Source organism: Lepidochelys kempii, chromosome 2 (genome assembly GCF_965140265.1).
Source record: "Lepidochelys kempii isolate rLepKem1 chromosome 2, rLepKem1.hap2, whole genome shotgun sequence".
Lineage (NCBI taxonomy): Eukaryota > Metazoa > Chordata > Testudines > Cheloniidae > Lepidochelys > Lepidochelys kempii.
In genome coordinates, this window is record NC_133257.1 from 148,981,748 (window position 1) to 149,001,197 (window position 19,450).

At 42.6% G+C, this 19,450-nt stretch overlaps 1 protein-coding gene across 2 annotated transcripts in view; it reads right to left on the reverse strand.

The window, feature by feature from the left end:
• LPCAT1 (lysophosphatidylcholine acyltransferase 1) overlaps positions 1-19,450 on the reverse strand; it is a 178,638-nt gene that overhangs the window by 127,448 nt on the left and 31,740 nt on the right. For both annotated transcript variants that reach the window (XM_073332457.1, XM_073332458.1), the window contains exons 4-6: positions 7,727-7,839; positions 4,812-4,872; positions 2,819-2,877 (exon numbers count right to left, since the gene is read on the reverse strand). In XM_073332457.1, the coding sequence (XP_073188558.1) occupies positions 2,819-2,877; positions 4,812-4,872; positions 7,727-7,839 (233 nt within the window). The remainder of the gene's footprint in view (positions 1-2,818; positions 2,878-4,811; positions 4,873-7,726; positions 7,840-19,450) is intronic.

Here is a 19,450-nt window from a genome sequence, read left to right on the forward strand (position 1 = left end):
ACTCAGTATTCTAGCCACCACTTTAAGCAGCTGATATGACCTCTCTGACCTGGGAAATTCTAGCAGTTTGTTGCATCTGTTAACATTCCTGGGCAAAAAACTCTCAACCCAAAAGTCACCTCAAACAGTTGTAACTTATGTAGGCATTCCGCCGCACCTGTGGATTGGCTATCATTACTGAGTAAGGATATGGGCAGTGGCTGCAAAGACCAATGATCAGTCTGTATTTTGGAAGGCGGGGTTCCGCGCTGCATGAGACAGACTGGCTGAAGCTTATAATAGGCTCTCACTACCCTGTTATGTAAACACAGACAACGAGTAGTGCCAGAAAAGTGATGTTATCTGGCTGGTATAGATGCTCTAAATATGTATTTATAATAGCTTCCAGCTCTCACTCATGGACAGCACTAATTATGATAGGGTCATAGCACAGGTTGAAGCTTGTGTATCCAGAAAGATTCCTCTTCCACACAAGAGTGCAAAAGAAACAAGAAAGTACAGTAACTCCTCACTTAACATTGTAATTATGTTCCTGAAAAATGCAACTTTAAGTGAAACGATGTTAAGCAAATCCAATTTGCCCATAAGAATGAATATAAATGCGTTGGGGGGGCGGGGTTAGGTTCCAGGGACATTATTTTTTGCCATACAGTACAGTACTATAGTTGGGAGGTGCCCCGGCCTTACCCCACACAGGCACAGCCCACTGGCACTGGAGACAATGAGACAGGCAAAGAGGCTGAAGGTGCTGTAAGCTAGGAGAAGCATGTTGCACAGCAGCAGCAGCTTCCCCTACTCTGCAAGCACTGGGGCAAGGGGCTCACCCTCATCCCGCCCACTCGACCCCTTCCCCACCCTTAACCCGCCTCTTCTTCCCCCCCTCATCCCCCTTTACTCCGCACGCTGTGTCCTTGCTCCTCCCCCCTCCTTCCTCTGCCTCCGGCAATCAGCTGGCTTGCGGTGTTCAGGAGGCAGTGGGAAGAGCATGGACATGGTGCGCAGGCTCCCCCTCCCTCCCTCCTCAGTGCTGCAAGCCAGGTGATTGCCGTGGGCAAGAGGCAGGGGAGAGGCACACCATGTCCTCGCTCCTGCCCACGGCAATCAGCTGGCTTGTGGCGTTCAGGGGGCAGGAGGGAGGGGGGAGGAGCGAGGACTTGGTGTGCAGCCTTGCCCCTCCCTTCCCTGACTCCTGCCCGCAGCAAGCTGATTTGCGGCGTTAAAGAGGCAGGGGAGGGAGGGGGAGCCTGTGTTCCGAGTCCTCACTCCTTCCTCCTCCCTCCTGAACACTGCAAGCCAGCTGATTTCCGCAGGCAGGAGGCGGTAGGAGGAGGGGGGAGGCGCTGATCCGCGGAGTCTGCTGGCGGGCAGGAGGCGCTGTGTGGGGTGGGGGGGCGTAGGGGAGCTGATGCGGGGCTGCCAGCTGTGGACAAAGCAGGCAGCCAAAACGACGTTATAGCGAAGCATTGCACAACTTTAAATTAATTTAATGTTCTGTAATTGAGCAGGGACGTAAGATTGAAACAACATTAAGCGAGAGGACGTTAAGTGGGGAGTTACTGTATTGAAGAATGTGTCACAAGCTCAATGCTCAAGAGCCAGTCTTGCCATTTTAAGGCCCCTTTGAGGAGTTCCTGGTAAGAGACAGGCTGGTGGTAGGCTACAGAGATGAGAAAGCACATATTTATGCAGAAATTGTTAGTTGACTGGAGAACAAGCCATGGAAATCTGCAAAGCAATCGAATAAGCAAAACTGTTGTCGTGGCTTTAAGTAAAGATGAGGGAAACAAAGGAAATTATCATGCAGCAGAATATGAAGGAGCATGAAAGGAATACATGAGAAAAGCAGGTGGAATTAGTGTTGTGGAGTGTTGTTAAGGCTGCTAAGTTATTGTTACTAGTGCTGTTGTCCTTGGAGCTGCAGTGTTAGCTGCACTACCAGAGAGTGCAGCTTGCTGATTGAACAACCCTTGACATTCTTCATAAAGAAAGACCACAAGGTTCGGTTCAGTGGCAAAGGCGCTCAGCCAGGTTTATTGTTGACAAAGCACAGTACAAGTGCCTCATAGGAGCTACAGGTACACTAACACATGTATGCCTGCAACAATGATACCAGTTCAATCAGAATACCAGGATCCTGTCTCCTAGACTAGCACAAAGATTCCCCTCGTATCATTTCTCCTTTTCTACATTGATACAAACAAGTTAGCTACTATACTCCAGTTGGTGTTAGTTACCACCCTAATCCTCATACACCTGAGCTCGAAAAAAAGATCCCTATCCATATCCTGTCATCCCCTCCTTATCTTTACAAGGGGTCAGTGCATTCTTGTATCATCTCTTATGAATGCTTTTAAATAGTTACTTGAGAGATCTGTGTCTTTTTGTACCATCCTCTCCAGTCAGGAACGTGCTTACTTGGTTAGCAGACACCAAGTGAGTTACTATTCTGCTAAGGCCAGTCCTACTCTGCTTCACAATCTTTGGTTCACACAGCTAGTTATGCCTAGGGCTCCTGCAAGGCCTACAGTCCCTTCCTTTTTGTCTTTTTATGGGCAGGATGTTTACCCATCATCCCAGAAAAGCATAATAAATGAACTGAAAATGACCCGGTGGACTAAACACTTTTTCTTGGCCATTTTGCTTTACTCATCCATACATTCATTGCCCAAGTGTCCAATGGTCTGTACATTCCCTCCTACAATCTGTGGACAGTTTCTCTTTTCTAATTGTTCCTAGTTCCAACTAGTGGGGCTGGCAATGTTAGGTCCAAAAAAGTAACAAAAAGTAACCATTAATCTGCAGAGCAAGCTGAACTTACCAATTTGTTCGGATAACGTAAAACTACTGGCTGGACAGGAACTCCAGGAATAAATGCTCCTGGAAAGCACACATTACACATCATTACTCTTTGGCATATTTTCTTATTGTCAAATAAATTACTCATTATCAAAAAAGATTATGTGACTACTGGTTACATGGTTAGTCTGGTGTATATAGTAGCACAAATTCATAACATGTTAGTGGAAAGAATACAAGATCTGGAAGTAGCAAAATATATACCAATATTCCACAGAAAAAGTCATTTAAAAAAAAGACAGTGTTGGTAATTGACAGTGTATATACCTATCTTATTTAGAAGAAACAAGCATTTACAAGAATGGAAATATAGACATTCAAAATCCACCAAAACCTACATAAAACAATCAATTATGAAGACACATTTTATTACAGCCTTAATTTGACTCATGGTCAGGATTGTTGATTTTTTATATATATTTGTTGTTTCTGCCTTTTAACAGTTATTGTCAGATGTGAATTTGGTAAAGATCTGATAGTCAAGTATCTCGTAAAAAAGTCTCGCAAACAAATTTGATATATTTTTATGAAGTTACCAGTTTTGTTGATAAAGGTAACTATGTGGACATAAACTTCTGTAGGGCATTTGACTTTGTACTACAATACATTCTGATGAAAAATAGCACTCTATAATAAATAACGAAATATTAGAAACTATTGTACAAAATGTAATTGTTAATGTGGATCTACCACCACCAACTTAAGGTGCTTTGAGGGGAGTCAAGCACAATCTGTTCTTGTCTCAGTGGTATTTAATGTCTACCAGTGATCAGGAAGAACATATACAATCTCTACCAGTAAAGTTTGCAGATAAAGATCTGTCAGGTGATCTGTTGTCATTTACCACTTACACAGAGTAATCTGGAGTGCCTGGCAAGAACAGCTCATATGAACCATTTGCCTGTATTAAAATGCATCTGGAAGGTCACCCAGCTAGGAACAAAGAATGTAGGCCATACAGAATGGGGAAATGTATTCTGCAAAGCAATAACTTTGAAAAGGACTTATGGCACCAAGAAACAAGTGGAAAAGTCAGAGGCAATAAGATTTCAGAGGAAGTGGGTGAAGGGAGTGGAGACTAAGACAGCTAGGGCCAGGGGAAATAGGGAGGTTGAGTACATTTGCAGTGGGGGTGGAGAGCAGAATGGGCTGGATCAGTGGGAAACTGGAAGTGTGGGTACAATAGGAACTTGAGGCAGTAAAGGGATCTGGTAGCAGGTTTCTGGGTGGTCTAGAGTGCAATGGGGAGCAGGAGAGCCAGCAACACCTCCTAATATACTCACATTTATATTAGTATAGAAGTGCTTTTGCTGGTATAGCTTATACTGAGTTGACAAACTATGCCAAATAAGCTATACCAGCAAAAGCACTTTTGTACTACTATAACTGTGTTTACAGTAGGGCTTTTGGGAGTACAGAAATGTTGACCAGGGCTAAAGGGTAAGGGGTAGGGGGGAGTCCCCTTAACTGACATTACTATACTGCCAAAAGTCTTAGCATAGGCCTGGCTAGAGGGCACCGCCGCTGAAGAACAAGTGTGGCATCCAATGGGAAGAGGAGAGTCAACTACAGACTGCCCAGAAGCAAGTATTGTAGTAGCCTCAAATAGTTACAGATGTGCATTGAATCCTTAGACTATGTTTCAGAGGGGTGCTAAGACCACTTCACCATCATAGGGAATGCAAAAATTCAGTCGGAGAAACACTTGTCTTTCAGATTCTTATACACATTCCAGAAAACAGTCAAAAATGATAATTTAATTAGATGTACGTTTTGTGTAACGATAAAACTAGAGTCCATCTATAGGATCAAAAACTTCCACTTCAACCACACCTCATTAGCAGTTTTTTTATTCAAATTCTATAACAGCAAACCGTTTACAATGGCAACCAATATATTTTAAAAATCATGCAATATGAGAACATTCTATAAAGAAAGATATGCTTCATACCTACCAGGCTTGAAGGTAATTAGACAAGATCGGTTTGTGCAAGTTCCTTCTGGGAATATCATTATCTTGAAGCAAAAACAAAATTTACTGTTACAGAATATTTGTTGTATTTACATCTTTTCAAAACCAATATTAAAACTCCTCACATTTGAATTATAGTAATTTAAGAAAAAGTAAGCAAATTAAAGAAAATGTTTAAATGATAGCATGGTCTTTTGAAGTCACGAAGACTTTCAGATGCATAGAATCTGGCACAAACTGTGGAATAGGATATTTTATTTATTCTTTAAACCAGTGTTTTCCACGGCACAGGGCAGCATGAAGGACTAGTTGGTGGGAGAACAGGGGGAACAGACCACCAAACTATTTTCCAGATTCTCAGTTTCATTTTAAAAAACACACTAACCAGGTGTAACTGATGGAGAGAGGCCTGCTTGAGTTTGAAGAGAGCATAGCACAACCAATGGTTCTCAGATGTAACTGTTACATTCATTTCCACAGGTGCTAACTTTGCAACAATACTTTAAATGTCAACACTGATAACTACTTCAGTATTCAGAGCATGTAGGAATCTGTCCATCGATTCACTACACCAAAAGGAACAAAGGAAGCAGCTACTGAACTGGAGAAGGGGTCCTGATGTTACCTGTCAGCGACGTGTTCTTGGGGTACCAGGGCGCAGTATTCAGCCTGTCGGACTCATGAAGGACGCCCCACCCCAGCCTCTGCTTGAGCCAAAACTGACCAGAAGAAAGACTTGTAAAGAGTGGGAGACACACCTAAACCCCTCCGGACAAGGGTGACAGGATTAAGGCAACTCTCCTAGCCTTATTTGCATCAAAGATGGGACAGGGAGGCATCTCCATTAGCATACAAAATGGAGAACAGAGGTTCCAAGGCAAGAACCGCACTGAACTCTGGGACCAGAAAAGCAGGGAAGCACTGCATGATGGAGGATCTTTGCTCCAGATGTTAATGAACACACGCCTGCACACACCCAGCTCAGTAGTTATCACACCAAATCTAGTAATAAATCCTTTATTTGTATCCAAAATACTGAAGCTGCCTAATTGTATTGTGAACTCCCTCGAAGGAACACCGCCCATAGCCAGGAATGATCAGTTCCTATTGTCTAGCCTGAACAAAATGACTTTGGTATACTCCTCTGAACCATCAGTTTACCCATAAACAAATCTAGTGTTCTCCCTTGAACCACTGTTGTTTCCCTACAAAAATCACTACTCACGCTCAAGTAAGGGTTCTGATGCCTGGATCCAAAATCTGAATCAGTTCCATTGGGACTGTATCTTCTCCTGAATGATCGTGCTGGGGGCTCTGCCTATCTCCAGCACTCCAGACCCTCAGCTACCACCACCACCTGGGAACCCCGACCAGTTCAAGCTTCACGGAGTGGTGAGACCCCAACTCTCCCTCCTTCTCTCTCTCTCTCTCTGTTTTTGTTTTTTTTCCTACTCTAGGTATAGCTTTCTAACCCTGACTAGGGTGATCAGGTATCGTTTTCTAAACCTGAATTTTGTAATCAAATTTAAGCTAGATTTAATATTGTAACTGTTTTGTTTGCTTGGCACTCCTTGTATGGTTATTACCAGGCAATAAATAACTTTTATGGTTAAGCTGATTGCTTCCCTCCCTCCCTCCCTCGTGTTTTTGGCTTCCCCATTTGCTCTACAGCAACGTCTTACCTAAGCTAAAGATCCGTGTAGTGCCCAAAAATCCTGTGGGGTTTGCTCATCAAGTGGGTTACTACCAGAACAGCTGTAACGTGAAAGTGGGGACAGGAACGTACTGAACCTGTGGCATAGGAGGATGGCATCTTAAACGTGCTGCTCGACCCAGCCTGCTGAGTCCAGGGGCAGATAAGGGTGGCAGCCTGAAAGTGCTGCTCAACCCAGTCTGCTCAGGCATATTCTATTCTGGTGTGGTGGCCGTGGCATATGAGGGTGGCAGCTTGGAAGTGCTGTTCGACCCAGCCTTCTGAGTCCAAGGGCATATAAGGTGAAAGCTTGGGAGTGCTGACTGACCCGGTCCGCTCAGAGGACCACACACATGCTAACGGACATGGTGTGTGTGTGTGTGTCTGTGATTCCTGGGCGGGAGGAACCCAGCCCTGGGGAACCTAGATCCTGCAGGACAGCTCCTTTGGGAGGGAACTTGCAGAAGGGAGAAGTAGAGCTCCATATGAAAACACGTGACACAAGCAGTACACTGACAGAATTACAGAACCTCCTCTCCTACCCCCAGAAGAGTAACCCTAAGAAATGAGCGTACCCCAAGGTAATGGACAAATCTGGTAACACTGACCTAAGAAGCTTGGTCAGTGAGACTGCTGAGAGTATGTGGTGAAATAAACTTTGCTTAGTGTAGTTTGTTAAATAAGGCACTAGTTAAGTTTTATCTTTATTTTTCTTGTAACCATTTCTGACTTTAATGCCTCATCACTTGTACTCCCAAAATCTCTTTTTAGTTAAACTTGTTTTATCTAATCTAGTGTATTTACACTCAAAATATGTTCTCGTACCCCTTATCAAAAATCAAAATATGTTCTCACACCCCTTATCAAAAATTGTTGAAGTAGGTCAGTTCTTTAAACCTAGATATATTTTTGTTTGTATATTTCAGTAATTGTTAAAAAAAAGTATGTTAATAAATATATAGGTTTGACGAAACAAAATAGTTGTACTTATGTGCCTGTGCTCAATTTGTGTTTTCGAAGATTTACCTTCTAAAAAAAATCTGGCCTCACATCCCCAGAAAGGGTATCTCACACCCCCAGGGGGTGCGTGCACCCCAGGTTAAGAACCACTGGTCTAGCGTTTCCTCTATGGAGAAAAAAAGACTAAAATTTGTTTCTCAAAACCAACAAATGTCAAATATCACATAAAAGAGGTTATACCATACCTGTGGCCATTTGCCATCAGATTGAGCACGTCTCTTTATCTCTTCAACAGTTTTTCTGCGAGAATCCTGGTCTGACCGAGACACAAATACCGGTCGTATATATTTTATTAAAGCTGAAAAGAAAAAACACAAATTTTGCATAGAACTGCTTTAAAAATCTATGAATATATGAAATATTCAAGGACAGAAGGGACCACTGTGATCATCTAGTCTGACCTCCTGTATAACAGGCCACAGAACTTCCCCAAAATAATTCCGAGAGCATAGCTTTGAGAGACAACATCTAATCTTTGATTTAAAAATGGTCAGTGAGGGAGAATCCACCATGACCTGGGTTAATTGTTCCAATGGTTAATTAAATTTTTACGCCTTATTTCCAGTCTGAATTTGTGTTGCCTCAATTTCTAGCATTATACTTTTCACTGCTAGACTGAAAAGCCCATTATTAAATATTTGTTCCCCCTGTAGGTACTTACAGACTGTAATTAAGTCACCCTTAAATCTTTTCTTTGTTAAGCTAAATAAATTCATGTTATATCATGGCCATCCTTTGAACAGCAGTCTTTGTTACAAGCAAATAACGACTCTTTTTGATTGGCTTATATTGTTATATTTCAATGTAAAATTAAAGCAAATCCTTGATCCATTTTCATTACCTGAGAGAAATGCAAAGAGTTAAATGAAAAATGAAAATTAAACTAGATTTTTTAAATGGACTTGTAATAGACCAAGACCTTATTTGTAACAGGAAACTTTATGTGAATGTGATTCTAAAATAGGAATTTGACTGTACCGTTTAATGCACACTTACTTTTTTGGGGCAGCAAAATAGTTATGTTTGATCACCCATGTGCCAGAACATTTCCTCCTGTGACTTAAGAGAGGAGAATCTCTGTAAGCATCTCCCTCATTGAGATCCCCCTCACAATCCTACTGGAAAGCAGGATTTCTTCTGTTGTGCAGTAATTCACAAGGCACACCCCAAACCTGGCTTGGTAAAGGTGTTTGGAACTTCATATTGCTACTTTACAAGTCTCCATTAAGCAGTTCTCCTCATAGGCAACACATCATCTATTTGATTTTCTGGGCTAGATTAAAATCACCTTTAGTAAGCCAGTATTTTCTCCTGTGAAGGAATTTATATATCATAATTAAGTCACCTTCTAATCTTCTTGATAAGCTAAAGTGACTGAGCTCCCAAAGTCTCTTCCTGTGCCCAACCTTATTACATAGGAGGGCCACATAAACCTAAGTATAACCTTGTGTGGGCCAAACAGATTCCACATATTTTAATAAGATTTAAAGTCACCTGTACTGACTTATATTTTAAGTTCATTGACTTATATTTAAGTTCAACTTGCTTCGTATGTATTTAGGTAGGTTGTTTCTATGTACAGTATTGTCCAGTTACACACTTAGAATCATAGAATATCAGGGTTGGAAGGGACCCCAGAAGGTCATCTAGCCCAACCCCCTGCTCGAAGCAGGACCAATTCCCAGTTAAATCCCCACTTATGTAAATTAAAATGATGTAAACATGACGACAAATGCTAATGAAGTGGCTGTTAATATACTGTGTTGAAGCAGGCTGCAGGTCTTATCAAAATGCTCTGGTGGGCCATGTAGGCCGTAGGTTGGGCACCCCCGCTGTAAGGCATTGTTCTGCAGCCCTCAAATCACTTTGTGGTTCTTTTCTGTACCCTTTTCAAAGTTTCAACACCCTTTTAAAATCACAGACACCAGAACTGTATGCAGTATTCCACAATTGGTCTAGCCATACCATATATAAAGGTAAAAATTCATATCCCTACTCCTACTCACTACTCCCCAGTTTATACACACATTAGCCATTTTTGACACAGAATCACATTGGGAAAGTGTTGAGTTACATGTCCACTATGACCCCTAAATCCTTTTCATAGTCATAGAATCATAGAATATCAGGGTTGGAAGGGACCCCAGAAGGTCATCTAGTCCAACCCCCTGCTCAAAGCAGGACCAATTCCCAGTTAAATCATCCCAGCCAGGGCTTTGTCAAGCCTGACCTTAAAAACCTCTAAGGAAGGAGATTCTACCACCTCCCTAGGTAACGCATTCCAGTGTTTCACCACCCTCTTAGTGAAAAAGTTTTTCCTAATATCCAATCTAAACCTCCCCCACTGCAACTTGAGACCATTACTCCTCGTTCTGTCATCTGCTACCATTGAGAACAGTCTAGAGCCATCCTCTTTGGAACCCCCTTTCAGGTAGTTGAAAGCAGCTATCAAATCCCCCCTCATTCTTCTCTTCTGCAGGCTAAACAATCCCAGCTCCCTCAGCCTCTCCTCATAACTCATGTGTTCCAGTCCCCTAATCATTTTTGTTGCCCTTCGCTGGACTCTCTCCAATTTATCCACATCCTTCTTGAAGTGTGGGGCCCAAAACTGGACACAATACTCCAGATGAGGCCTCACCAATGTCGAATAGAGGGGAACGATCACGTCCCTCGATCTGCTCGCTATGCCCCTACTTATACATCCCAAAATGCCATTGGCCTTCTTGGCAACAAGGGCACACTGCTGACTCATATCCAGCTTCTCGTCCACTGTCACCCCTAGGTCCTTTTCTGCAGAACTGCTGCCTAGCCATTCGGTCCCTAGTCTGTAGCTGTGCATTGGGTTCTTCCGTCCTAAGTGCAGGACCCTGCACTTATCCTTATTGAACCTCATCAGATTCCTTTTGGCCCAATCTTCCAATTGGTCTAGGTCCTTCTGTATCCTATCCCTCCCCTCCAGCGTATCTACCACTCCTCCCAGTTTAGTATCATCCGCAAATTTGCTGAGAGTGCAATCCACACCATCCTCCAGATCATTTATGAAGATATTGAATAAAACTGGCCCCAGGACCGACCCTTGGGGCACTCCACTTGATACCGGCTGCCAACTAGACATGGAGCCATTGATCACTACACGTTGAGCCCGACAATTTAGCCAGCTTTCTACCCACCTTATAGTGCATTCATCCAGCCCATACTTCCTTAACTTGCTGACAAGAATACTATGGGAGACCGTGTCAAAAGCTTTGCTAAAGTCAAGAAACAATACATCCACTGCTTTCCCTTCATCCACAGAACCAGTAATCTCATCATAAAAGGCGATTAGATTAGTCAGGCATGACCTTCCCTTGGTGAATCCATGCTGGCTGTTCCTGATCACTTTCCTCTCATGCAAGTGCTTCAGGATTGATTCTTTGAGGACCTGCTCCATGATTTTTCCAGGGACTGAGGTGAGGCTGACTGGCCTGTAGTTCCCAGGATCTTCCTTCTTCCCTTTTTTAAAGATTGGCACTACATTAGCCTTTTTCCAGTCATCCGGGACTTCCCCGGTTCGCCACGAGTTTTCAAAGATAATGGCCAGTGGCTCTGCAATCACAGCCGCCAATTCCTTCAGCACTCTCGGATGCAACTCGTCCGGCCCCATGGACTTGTGCACGTCCAGCTTTTCTAAATAGTCCCTAACCGCCTCTATCTCCACAGAGGGCTGGCCATCTCTTCCGCATTTTGTGATGCCCAGCGCAGCAGTCTGGGAGCTGACCTTGTTAGTGAAAACAGAGGCAAAAAAAGCATTGAGTACATTAGCTTTTTCCACATCCTCTGTCACTAGGTTGCCTCCCTCATTCAGTAAGGGGCCCACACATTCCTTGGCTTTCTTCTTGTTGCCAACATACCTGAAGAAACCCTTCTTGTTACTCTTGACATCTCTGGCTAGCTGCAGCTCCAGGTGCGATTTGGCCCTCCTGATAACATTCCTACATGCCCGAGCAATATTTTTATACTCTTCCCTGGTCATATGTCCAACCTTCCACTTCTTGTAAGCTTCTTTTTTATGTTTAAGATCCGCTAGGATTTCACCATTAAGCCAAGTTGGTCGCCTGCCATATTTACTATTCTTTCGACTCATCGGGATGGTTTGTCCCTGTAACCTCAACAGGGATTCCTTGAAATACAGCCAGCTCTCCTGGACTCCTTTCCCCTTCAAGTTAGTCCCCCAGGGGATCCTGGCCATCCGTTCCCTGAGGGAGTCGAAGTCTGCTTTCCTGAAGTCCAGGGTCCGTATCCTGCTGCTTACCTTTGTTCCCTGCGTCAGGATCCTGAACTCAACCAACTCATGGTCACTGCCTCCCAGATTCCCATCCACTTTTGCTTCCCCCACTAATTCTACCCGGTTTGTGAGCAGCAGGTCAAGAAAAGCACCCCCCCTAGTTGGCTCCTCTAGCACTTGCGCCAGGAAATTGTCCCCTACGCTTTCCAAAAACTTCCTGGATTGTCTATGCACCGCTGTATTGCTCTCCCAGCAGATATCAGGAAAATTAAAGTCACCCATGAGAATCAGGGCATGCTATCTAGTAGCTTCCGTGAGCTGCCGGAAGAAAGCCTCATCCACCTCATCCCCCTGGTCCGGTGGTCTATAGCAGACTCCCACCACTACATCACTCTTGTTGCACACACTTCTAAACTTAATCCAGAGACACTCAGGTTTTTCTGCAGTTTCGTACCGGAGCTCTGAGCAGTCATACTGCTCCCTTACATACAGTGCTACTCCCCCACCTTTTCTGCCCTGCCTGTCCTTCCTGAACAGTTTATAACCATCCATGACAGTACTCCAGTCATACGAGTTATCCCACCAAGTCTCTGTTATTCCGATCACGTCATAGTTCCTTGACATCACCAGGACCTCCAGTTCTCCCTGCTTGTTTCCAAGGCTTTGTGCATTTGTATATAAGCACTTGAGATAACCTGTTGATCGCCCCTCATTGCCAGTATGAGGCAGGAGCCCTCCCCTCACAGACATTGCTGCCTGTGCTTCCTCCCGGTATCCCGCTTTCCCACTTACCTCAGGGCTTTGGTCTCCTTCCCCCGGTGAACCTAGTTTAAAGCCCTCCTCACTAGGTTAGCCAGCCTGCTGGCAAAGATGCTCTTCCCTCTCTTTGTAAGATGGAGCCCGTCTCTACCCAGCACTCCTCCTTCATGGAACACCATCCCATGGTCAAAGAAACCAAAGCCTTCTCTCCGACACCATCTGCGTAGCCATTCGTTGACTTCCACGATTCGACGCTCCCTACCTAGGCCTTTTCCTTCCACGGGGAGGATGGACGAGAACACCACTTGCGCCTCCAACTCCTTTATTCTTCTTCCTAGAGCCACATAGTCCGCAGTGATCCGCTCAAGGTCATTCTTGGCAGTATCATTGGTGCCCACGTGGAGAAGCAGGAAGGGGTAGCGATCCCAGGGCTTGATGAGTCACTGTTTTCCAGGATACGGTTCCCCATACTGTAGCTGTGGCCCCAATTCCTTGTTCCTAAATATAACTCGGTAGTAAAAAAATTTCTTTTTATGGCCTCAGGTTATTAAGCAATCCAGATTGCTCTGCATGACTGCCCCGGTCTCACCATTATTTACCATTCTGCCAATCTGTTGGTCATCTGCAAATTTTAATCAGCAGTGATTTTATTTCTAAATCAATGAAAACGTTGAAAAGCATTGGCCCTAGTATTGATTCCTGTGAAATCCCACTAGAAACATCCTCATTCAACAATGATTCCTCATTGACAGCTACTTTTTGAGATGTGAGCTACCCATTTCTTTATCCACTTAACATATGCTTTATTGATACTGTATAGTGATAATTTATTCATCACAATGCCATGTGGTATTTAGTCAAATGCCTTTCAAAAACCTAAGTCTTTTACATCAACCAAACTTGTCATCTCAAAAAATTAAATCAGGTTTGTTTGACTAGACTTATTTTCCATAAAACCATATTGAATGGTTTAACTATAGTCCTATCCTTTAATTCTTTATTAATTGAATCCACACCAGTTTTTCCATTAATTTGCCCAGAACTGATGTCAAGCTAACTGGTCTAACTCGCCTTTTTGAATATTGGTACATTAACTGCTTTTCAGTCTTCTGGAATTTCCCTGGTATTACATGATTTATTAAAAATTATCAGCAGGCTAAAGATCTCCTCAGCCAGCTCTTTTAGTGGGTTAAGGTGCTGTTCCAAGGCACAGAGAACATCTTTTCCACTGGACTCGTATATTGTTCTTATGGAAGTCTGCTTTGACTTTTGAAGGGCAACTTTTGTCCATGTTGCTTAGCCAATCTATATCGGGGCAGTCAAGCATAGGTGAAAAATCCTGGTGAAAAATTTGTCCAGAACTCAGAGATAAGATGGAGCAGGTCAGCTGAGGAAATTGAGAGCCATATTGATAGACAAAACAAGTCTGAGAATGAAAACTGTCTGGCTGATTCAGGGGCTATCAGAATCACAGATGTTGCACCCTGCCTTACCCAGAGTCCTAACAAAAGTACTAAGAAAGTCAGTAGAAGCAGTCCTTCTTCTAGGGTATCAAGAAAACATTGTGTAGGAAACTTGAACTTGTGCCTCCCCCGGATTGAAAAAGTGCAAATTTGGTGATGTGATTGGTGGAAAAGAGTTCAATCTTAGCAGTCCCTAATTGTGAAATATTGGTTGTTGGACAGAGTCTTTGGAGGTTTTAAGAACAGATTAGACAAATATCTTTCAAGGATGGTGTAGGTATATTTAATCCTGCCTCAACCCAGGGTGACGGAGTACACTGATCTCTTCAGGTCCCTTCCAGACCTGGATTTCTAAGATTGGTCATATATTTCCTGCTCAGATAACTTGATAAATCATTGTGCACACCTGGGAGATGCAGGGTGCAATTTGATGTCAGATGGAGCAGTTCCAAAGGTTCAAAAGCTTCTTGACTGACAAGTGATAAACTTGCTCCCTCTTCCTGGTAAGTATAATGCATGGCATAGTATTGTCTTATAGAATTTGGACTGTGGCTCCCTTTCAGCAGAGGCAGGAATGTTTTGGAGGAACATCATTCCAATGTAGTTGTTCCTTTGTAAGCTCTGAGATGAAACTTGTGGGAACCAAACACTCAGCATCTGGAAGTAGTCTAGGTGAGCTCTTCATGTATCATTAGTGTAATGGAAAAAACCCACTCCAACTCCACGAAAGAGTACCTTTTTCCTTATCTCGTTCTACCACCAATTCAGGAGACCAGGACTGAAGGCTGGCAACCTGCACCATCTACGTACATGACACCCTGTGTACATAAGTGGTGCAGGTATTACCACTCACAATGTAATAACATTTAAAATCCTTGTAGGGGGAAGAATACCAAAGAAACCCACCATAGTAGCATTTAAGTTCAAAAGGGGGAAACTACACAAATGAGGAGACTCCTAAAAGGAAATTACAAGGAACAGTCACAAGAGTGAAATGCCTGCAAGTTGCATGGACACTTTTTAAGAACACCATAACAGAGGCTCAAAAATTACATGTATGCCCCAAACAAAAAAATAGTAAGAGGACCAAAAAAACGCCACCATGGCTAAACACAGTAAAAAGGGGCTTAGAGGCAAAAATGTATCCTTCAGAAATCGGAAGTCAAAACCTACTGAAGAAAACAGAAAGGAGAATAAGCTCTTGCAAGTGTAAAAGTATAATTAGGCAGGCTAAAAAAGAATTTGAAGAGCAAGTAGCAAAAGACAAACTAACAGCAAAAATCTGTTTATATACAGCAGAAGCAGGAAGCTGTCAATCAGTCAGTGGGGCCACTAGACAATTTAGGTGCAAAGGAGCACTCTGGGAAGACAAGGCCATTGCAGAGAAGCTAAAGGAATTCTTTGCATTGGTCTTCACTGTGAAGGATGTGAGGGATATTTCCATACCTGAGCCACACTTTTCAGGCGAAAAATCTAAGGAACTATCCCAGATTGAAGTGTCAGTATAGAAGGTTTTGGAACAAATTGATAAATTGAACAGTCATAAGTCACCAGGACCAGATGGTATTCATCCAAGAGTTCTGAAGGAACTCAAATATGAAATTGCAGAACTCCTAACTGTGGTATGTTTCAGAGTAGCAGCCGCGTTAGTCTGTATCCATAAAAAGAAAAGGAGTACTTGTGGCACCTTAGAGACTAACAAATTTATTAAAGCATAAGCTTTTGTGAGCTATAGCTCATGCATCTGATTAAGTGAGCTGTAGCTCACGAAAGCTTATGCTCTAATAAATTTGTTAGTCTCTAAGGTGCCACAAGTACTCCTTTTCTTTTAACTGTGGTATATAACCTATCACCTACATCAGCCTGTATACCAGATGATTGGAGAATTGCGAATGTAACTCCAATTTTTTAAAAAAAGGCTCAAGAGACAATCCTGGCAATTACAGGTTGGTAAACCTAATGTCAGTACCAACCAAATTGGTTAAGACTATAGTAAAAAACAGAATTATCAGACACACAGATGAACACGAGTTGTTGGGAAGAGTCAACACTGCTTTTGTAAAGGGAAATTATGCCTCACCAATGTATTGGAATTGTTTGAGGGAGTCAATAAGCATGTGGACAAGGGTGATCCAGTGGATATAGTGTACTTGGATTTCCAGAAAGCCCTTGACAAGGTCCCAGACCAAAGGCTCTTAAGCAAACAAAGCAGTCATGGGATAAAAAGGAAGGTGATTTCATGGATCTGTAACTGGTGAAAAGACGGGAAACAAAGTACAGGAATAAATGGTCAATTTTCAGAATAGAGGTAAACAGTGGGGTCCCCCAAGGCTCTGTACCGAGACTTGTGCTGTTCAACATATTCATAAGTGATCTGGAAAAGTGGATAAACAGTGAGGTGGCAAAGTTTGCAGATGATACAAAATTACTCAGGACAGTTAAGTCCAAAGCTGACTGTGACAAGTTACAAAGAGATCTCACTAAACTTTATAAGTGGGCAACAAAAGGGCAGTTGAAATTCAATGCTTATAAGTGTGAAGTAATGCACATTGGAAAAAATAACCCCAATTACACATACAAAACTATGGGTTCTAAATTAGCTCTTACCACTCAAGAAAGATCTTGTAATTATCATAAATAGTTCTCTGAAAACATGTGCTCCATGTGCAGCTGCAGTCACAAAAGCTAACAGAATGTTAGGAACCATTAGGAAGGGGATGAATAATAAGATAGAAAATATAATGCCACTATATAAATCCAAAGTACACCCACACCTTGAATTGAGTAGAACCTCAGTTACGAACACCTTGGGAACAGAGGTTGTTCATAACTCTGAACAAAACGTTATACCTGTTCTTGTTCTTTCAAAAGTTTACAACTGAACATTAACGTAATACAGCTTTGAAACTTTATTATCAGAAAAAAATGCTGCTTTCCCTTTATTTTTTAATAGCTTATGTTTAACACAGTACTATACTGTATTTGCTATTTTTTTTTTCTTTTCTGTCTCTGCTACTGCCTGATTACGCACTTCCGGTTCCAAAAGAGGTGTGCGGTTAACTGGTCAGTTCGTAACTCTGAGGTTCTACTGTACTGTGGTTGCCCCATTTCAAAAAAAGATATATTCGAATTGGACAGAACAACAAAAAAGGGCAACAAAAATGAACAGGTTCCATAAAAGGAGAGATTAAAAAGAGCGGGACTGTTAATCTTAGAAAAGAGATGACTAAGGGAGGAGAGGTCTATAAAACGATTAATAGCATGGAGAAAGTGAAAAAGGAAGTGATATTTTACCCCTTTAACCAACACAAGAACCAGGGTCACCTGGTTATATTATATTAATAGGCAGCAAGTTTAAAACAAACATAAGGAAGTGCTTCTTCACACAATACACAGTTAATTCGTGGAACTTGTTACCAGGAGATGCTGTGAAGGCCAAAACTATAACTGGGTTTAAAAAAGAATAAGATAAATTAATGGAGCATAGGTCCATCAATGACCTGGGAATGAATGATAGTGTATGGATCACTTGATAATGGCCCTGTGCTGTTCATTCCCTCTGAAGCATCTGGCACTGGCCACTCAGAAGACAGGGTACTGGGCTAGATGGACCATTAGTCTGACCCAGTATAGTCATTCTTATGTTCTTATGCCCCAGAAATCTGAGGCAAGTTCTCCAAGTTTTTGGAGGCTAGAGATGAAGTTGTAGTGAAAACTTTTCCAAAGGGATGTAAACTTTTGCTTATTTTGAGTCCATGACTACCTCTGTAAACTTTATGATTCGCGTTGGAGTTAACTTTAATTTACTTGAGTCCCAGGGAGATGAGGTCAGGATTGTGCATAAAGAACTGGTCACCTCACCTCTGTGATGGGTCCCTGGGGTGCAACCTGGACTCTGGGACTACTAAGCCATCTGTCCCACCAACCTGGGCTGCCTCTTGATGCTGATGTCAAGCTACAAGCCTAACAGCCACTGCACTTATACAGACATCCACAGGAAGGGATACACCCAACTGTGTTACATGAATGATCTTGCATCCACTCATGAACCATCAAAATAGAGCCTCCAGCTAATTCCCCCGCAACTCCCCAGCCTTGCACCCCCAAACTGTACTGTTGTGCACTGGTCAGAAGCCAGACCAGTGTAAGTTCATTACTTAGTTTGCCTCCTCTTCATAGGAAAGTGGACATGCACCAGCCTTTGTAATCCGATCTGAGATTTCCCAAGCACTTCCACCAAAACACAGTTTTAGGTAAACTATAAAACAGATTTATTAACAACAAAAAAACAGATTAAGTGATTTTAACTAGCAGGCATAGAGATCAAAGTTGGTTACCTAAGAAACAAAAATAAATTCACAGTCTAATTCTTGTGTTGGTTTAAACCTTGCTTAGTGTGCTAAGTGAAAAAGGAAGTGTTATTTTACCCCTGGTTCTTGTGTTGATTAAATGGGTAAAATATCACTTCCTTTTTCACTTAGCACACTAAGCAAGATTTAAATCAAGCAATGTCTCACCCTAACAGATGGTACACGCAGGTTACAGTTCCTCAATACACAGACTGGAGTCCCTTTCCAGGCTGGGACCATTCCTCCCCAGTTCAAAGTCTTTTTCCTCTAGGTATTGAGATACGGGGGTGCGGGGGGAAGTAGAAATGCCAAGTGGTGATATCACTGTCTCTTTTCATACCTTCTTCCAGCTGCTAGAACGATGCTTGCTGTGACATGGGGGTCAGTGAGTCCCCATTAGTCAAGCAGTTTCCATTTTGTATGTGCCTTCATAAGAAGCCTCCGGGATAGTGGATTGTTTTCTTGATGGGCCATTAACGCTGTCTGAGTCCTCCTTTGTTGCAATTGAAAGGCATATTTCTTGATGGGCCATTAACGCTGTCTGAGTCCTCCTTTGTTGCAATTGAAAGGCATATTTCAGTAACACATAGAAATACTTCATAATTTCACATACAATCGTGCATAAAATCCAACAGGATATTATTGTTCAACAGATCAAGACTTACAAAATGATATCTCACAAGGCAAACTTTGTACAAAACATATTATAGTCATATCACAATGGTGCATATGGGGGTTCCAGGGTGCTACTTTGAGATACAGAAAAAAAAGGAGTACTTGTGGCACCTTAGAGACTAAAATTTATTTGAGCATAAGCTTTCATGAGCTACAGCTCACTTCATCGGATGCATTCAGTGGAAAATACAGTGGGGAGATTTATATACATAGAGAACATGAAACAATGGGTGTTACCTTACACACTGTAACAAGAGAGTGATCACTTAAGGTGAGCTATTACCAGCAGGAGAGCGGAGGGGGGAGGGAACCTTTTGTAATGATAATCAAGGTGGGCCATTTCCAGCAGTTGACAAGAACGTCTGAGGAACAGTGGGCGGTGCAAGGGGGGAATAAACA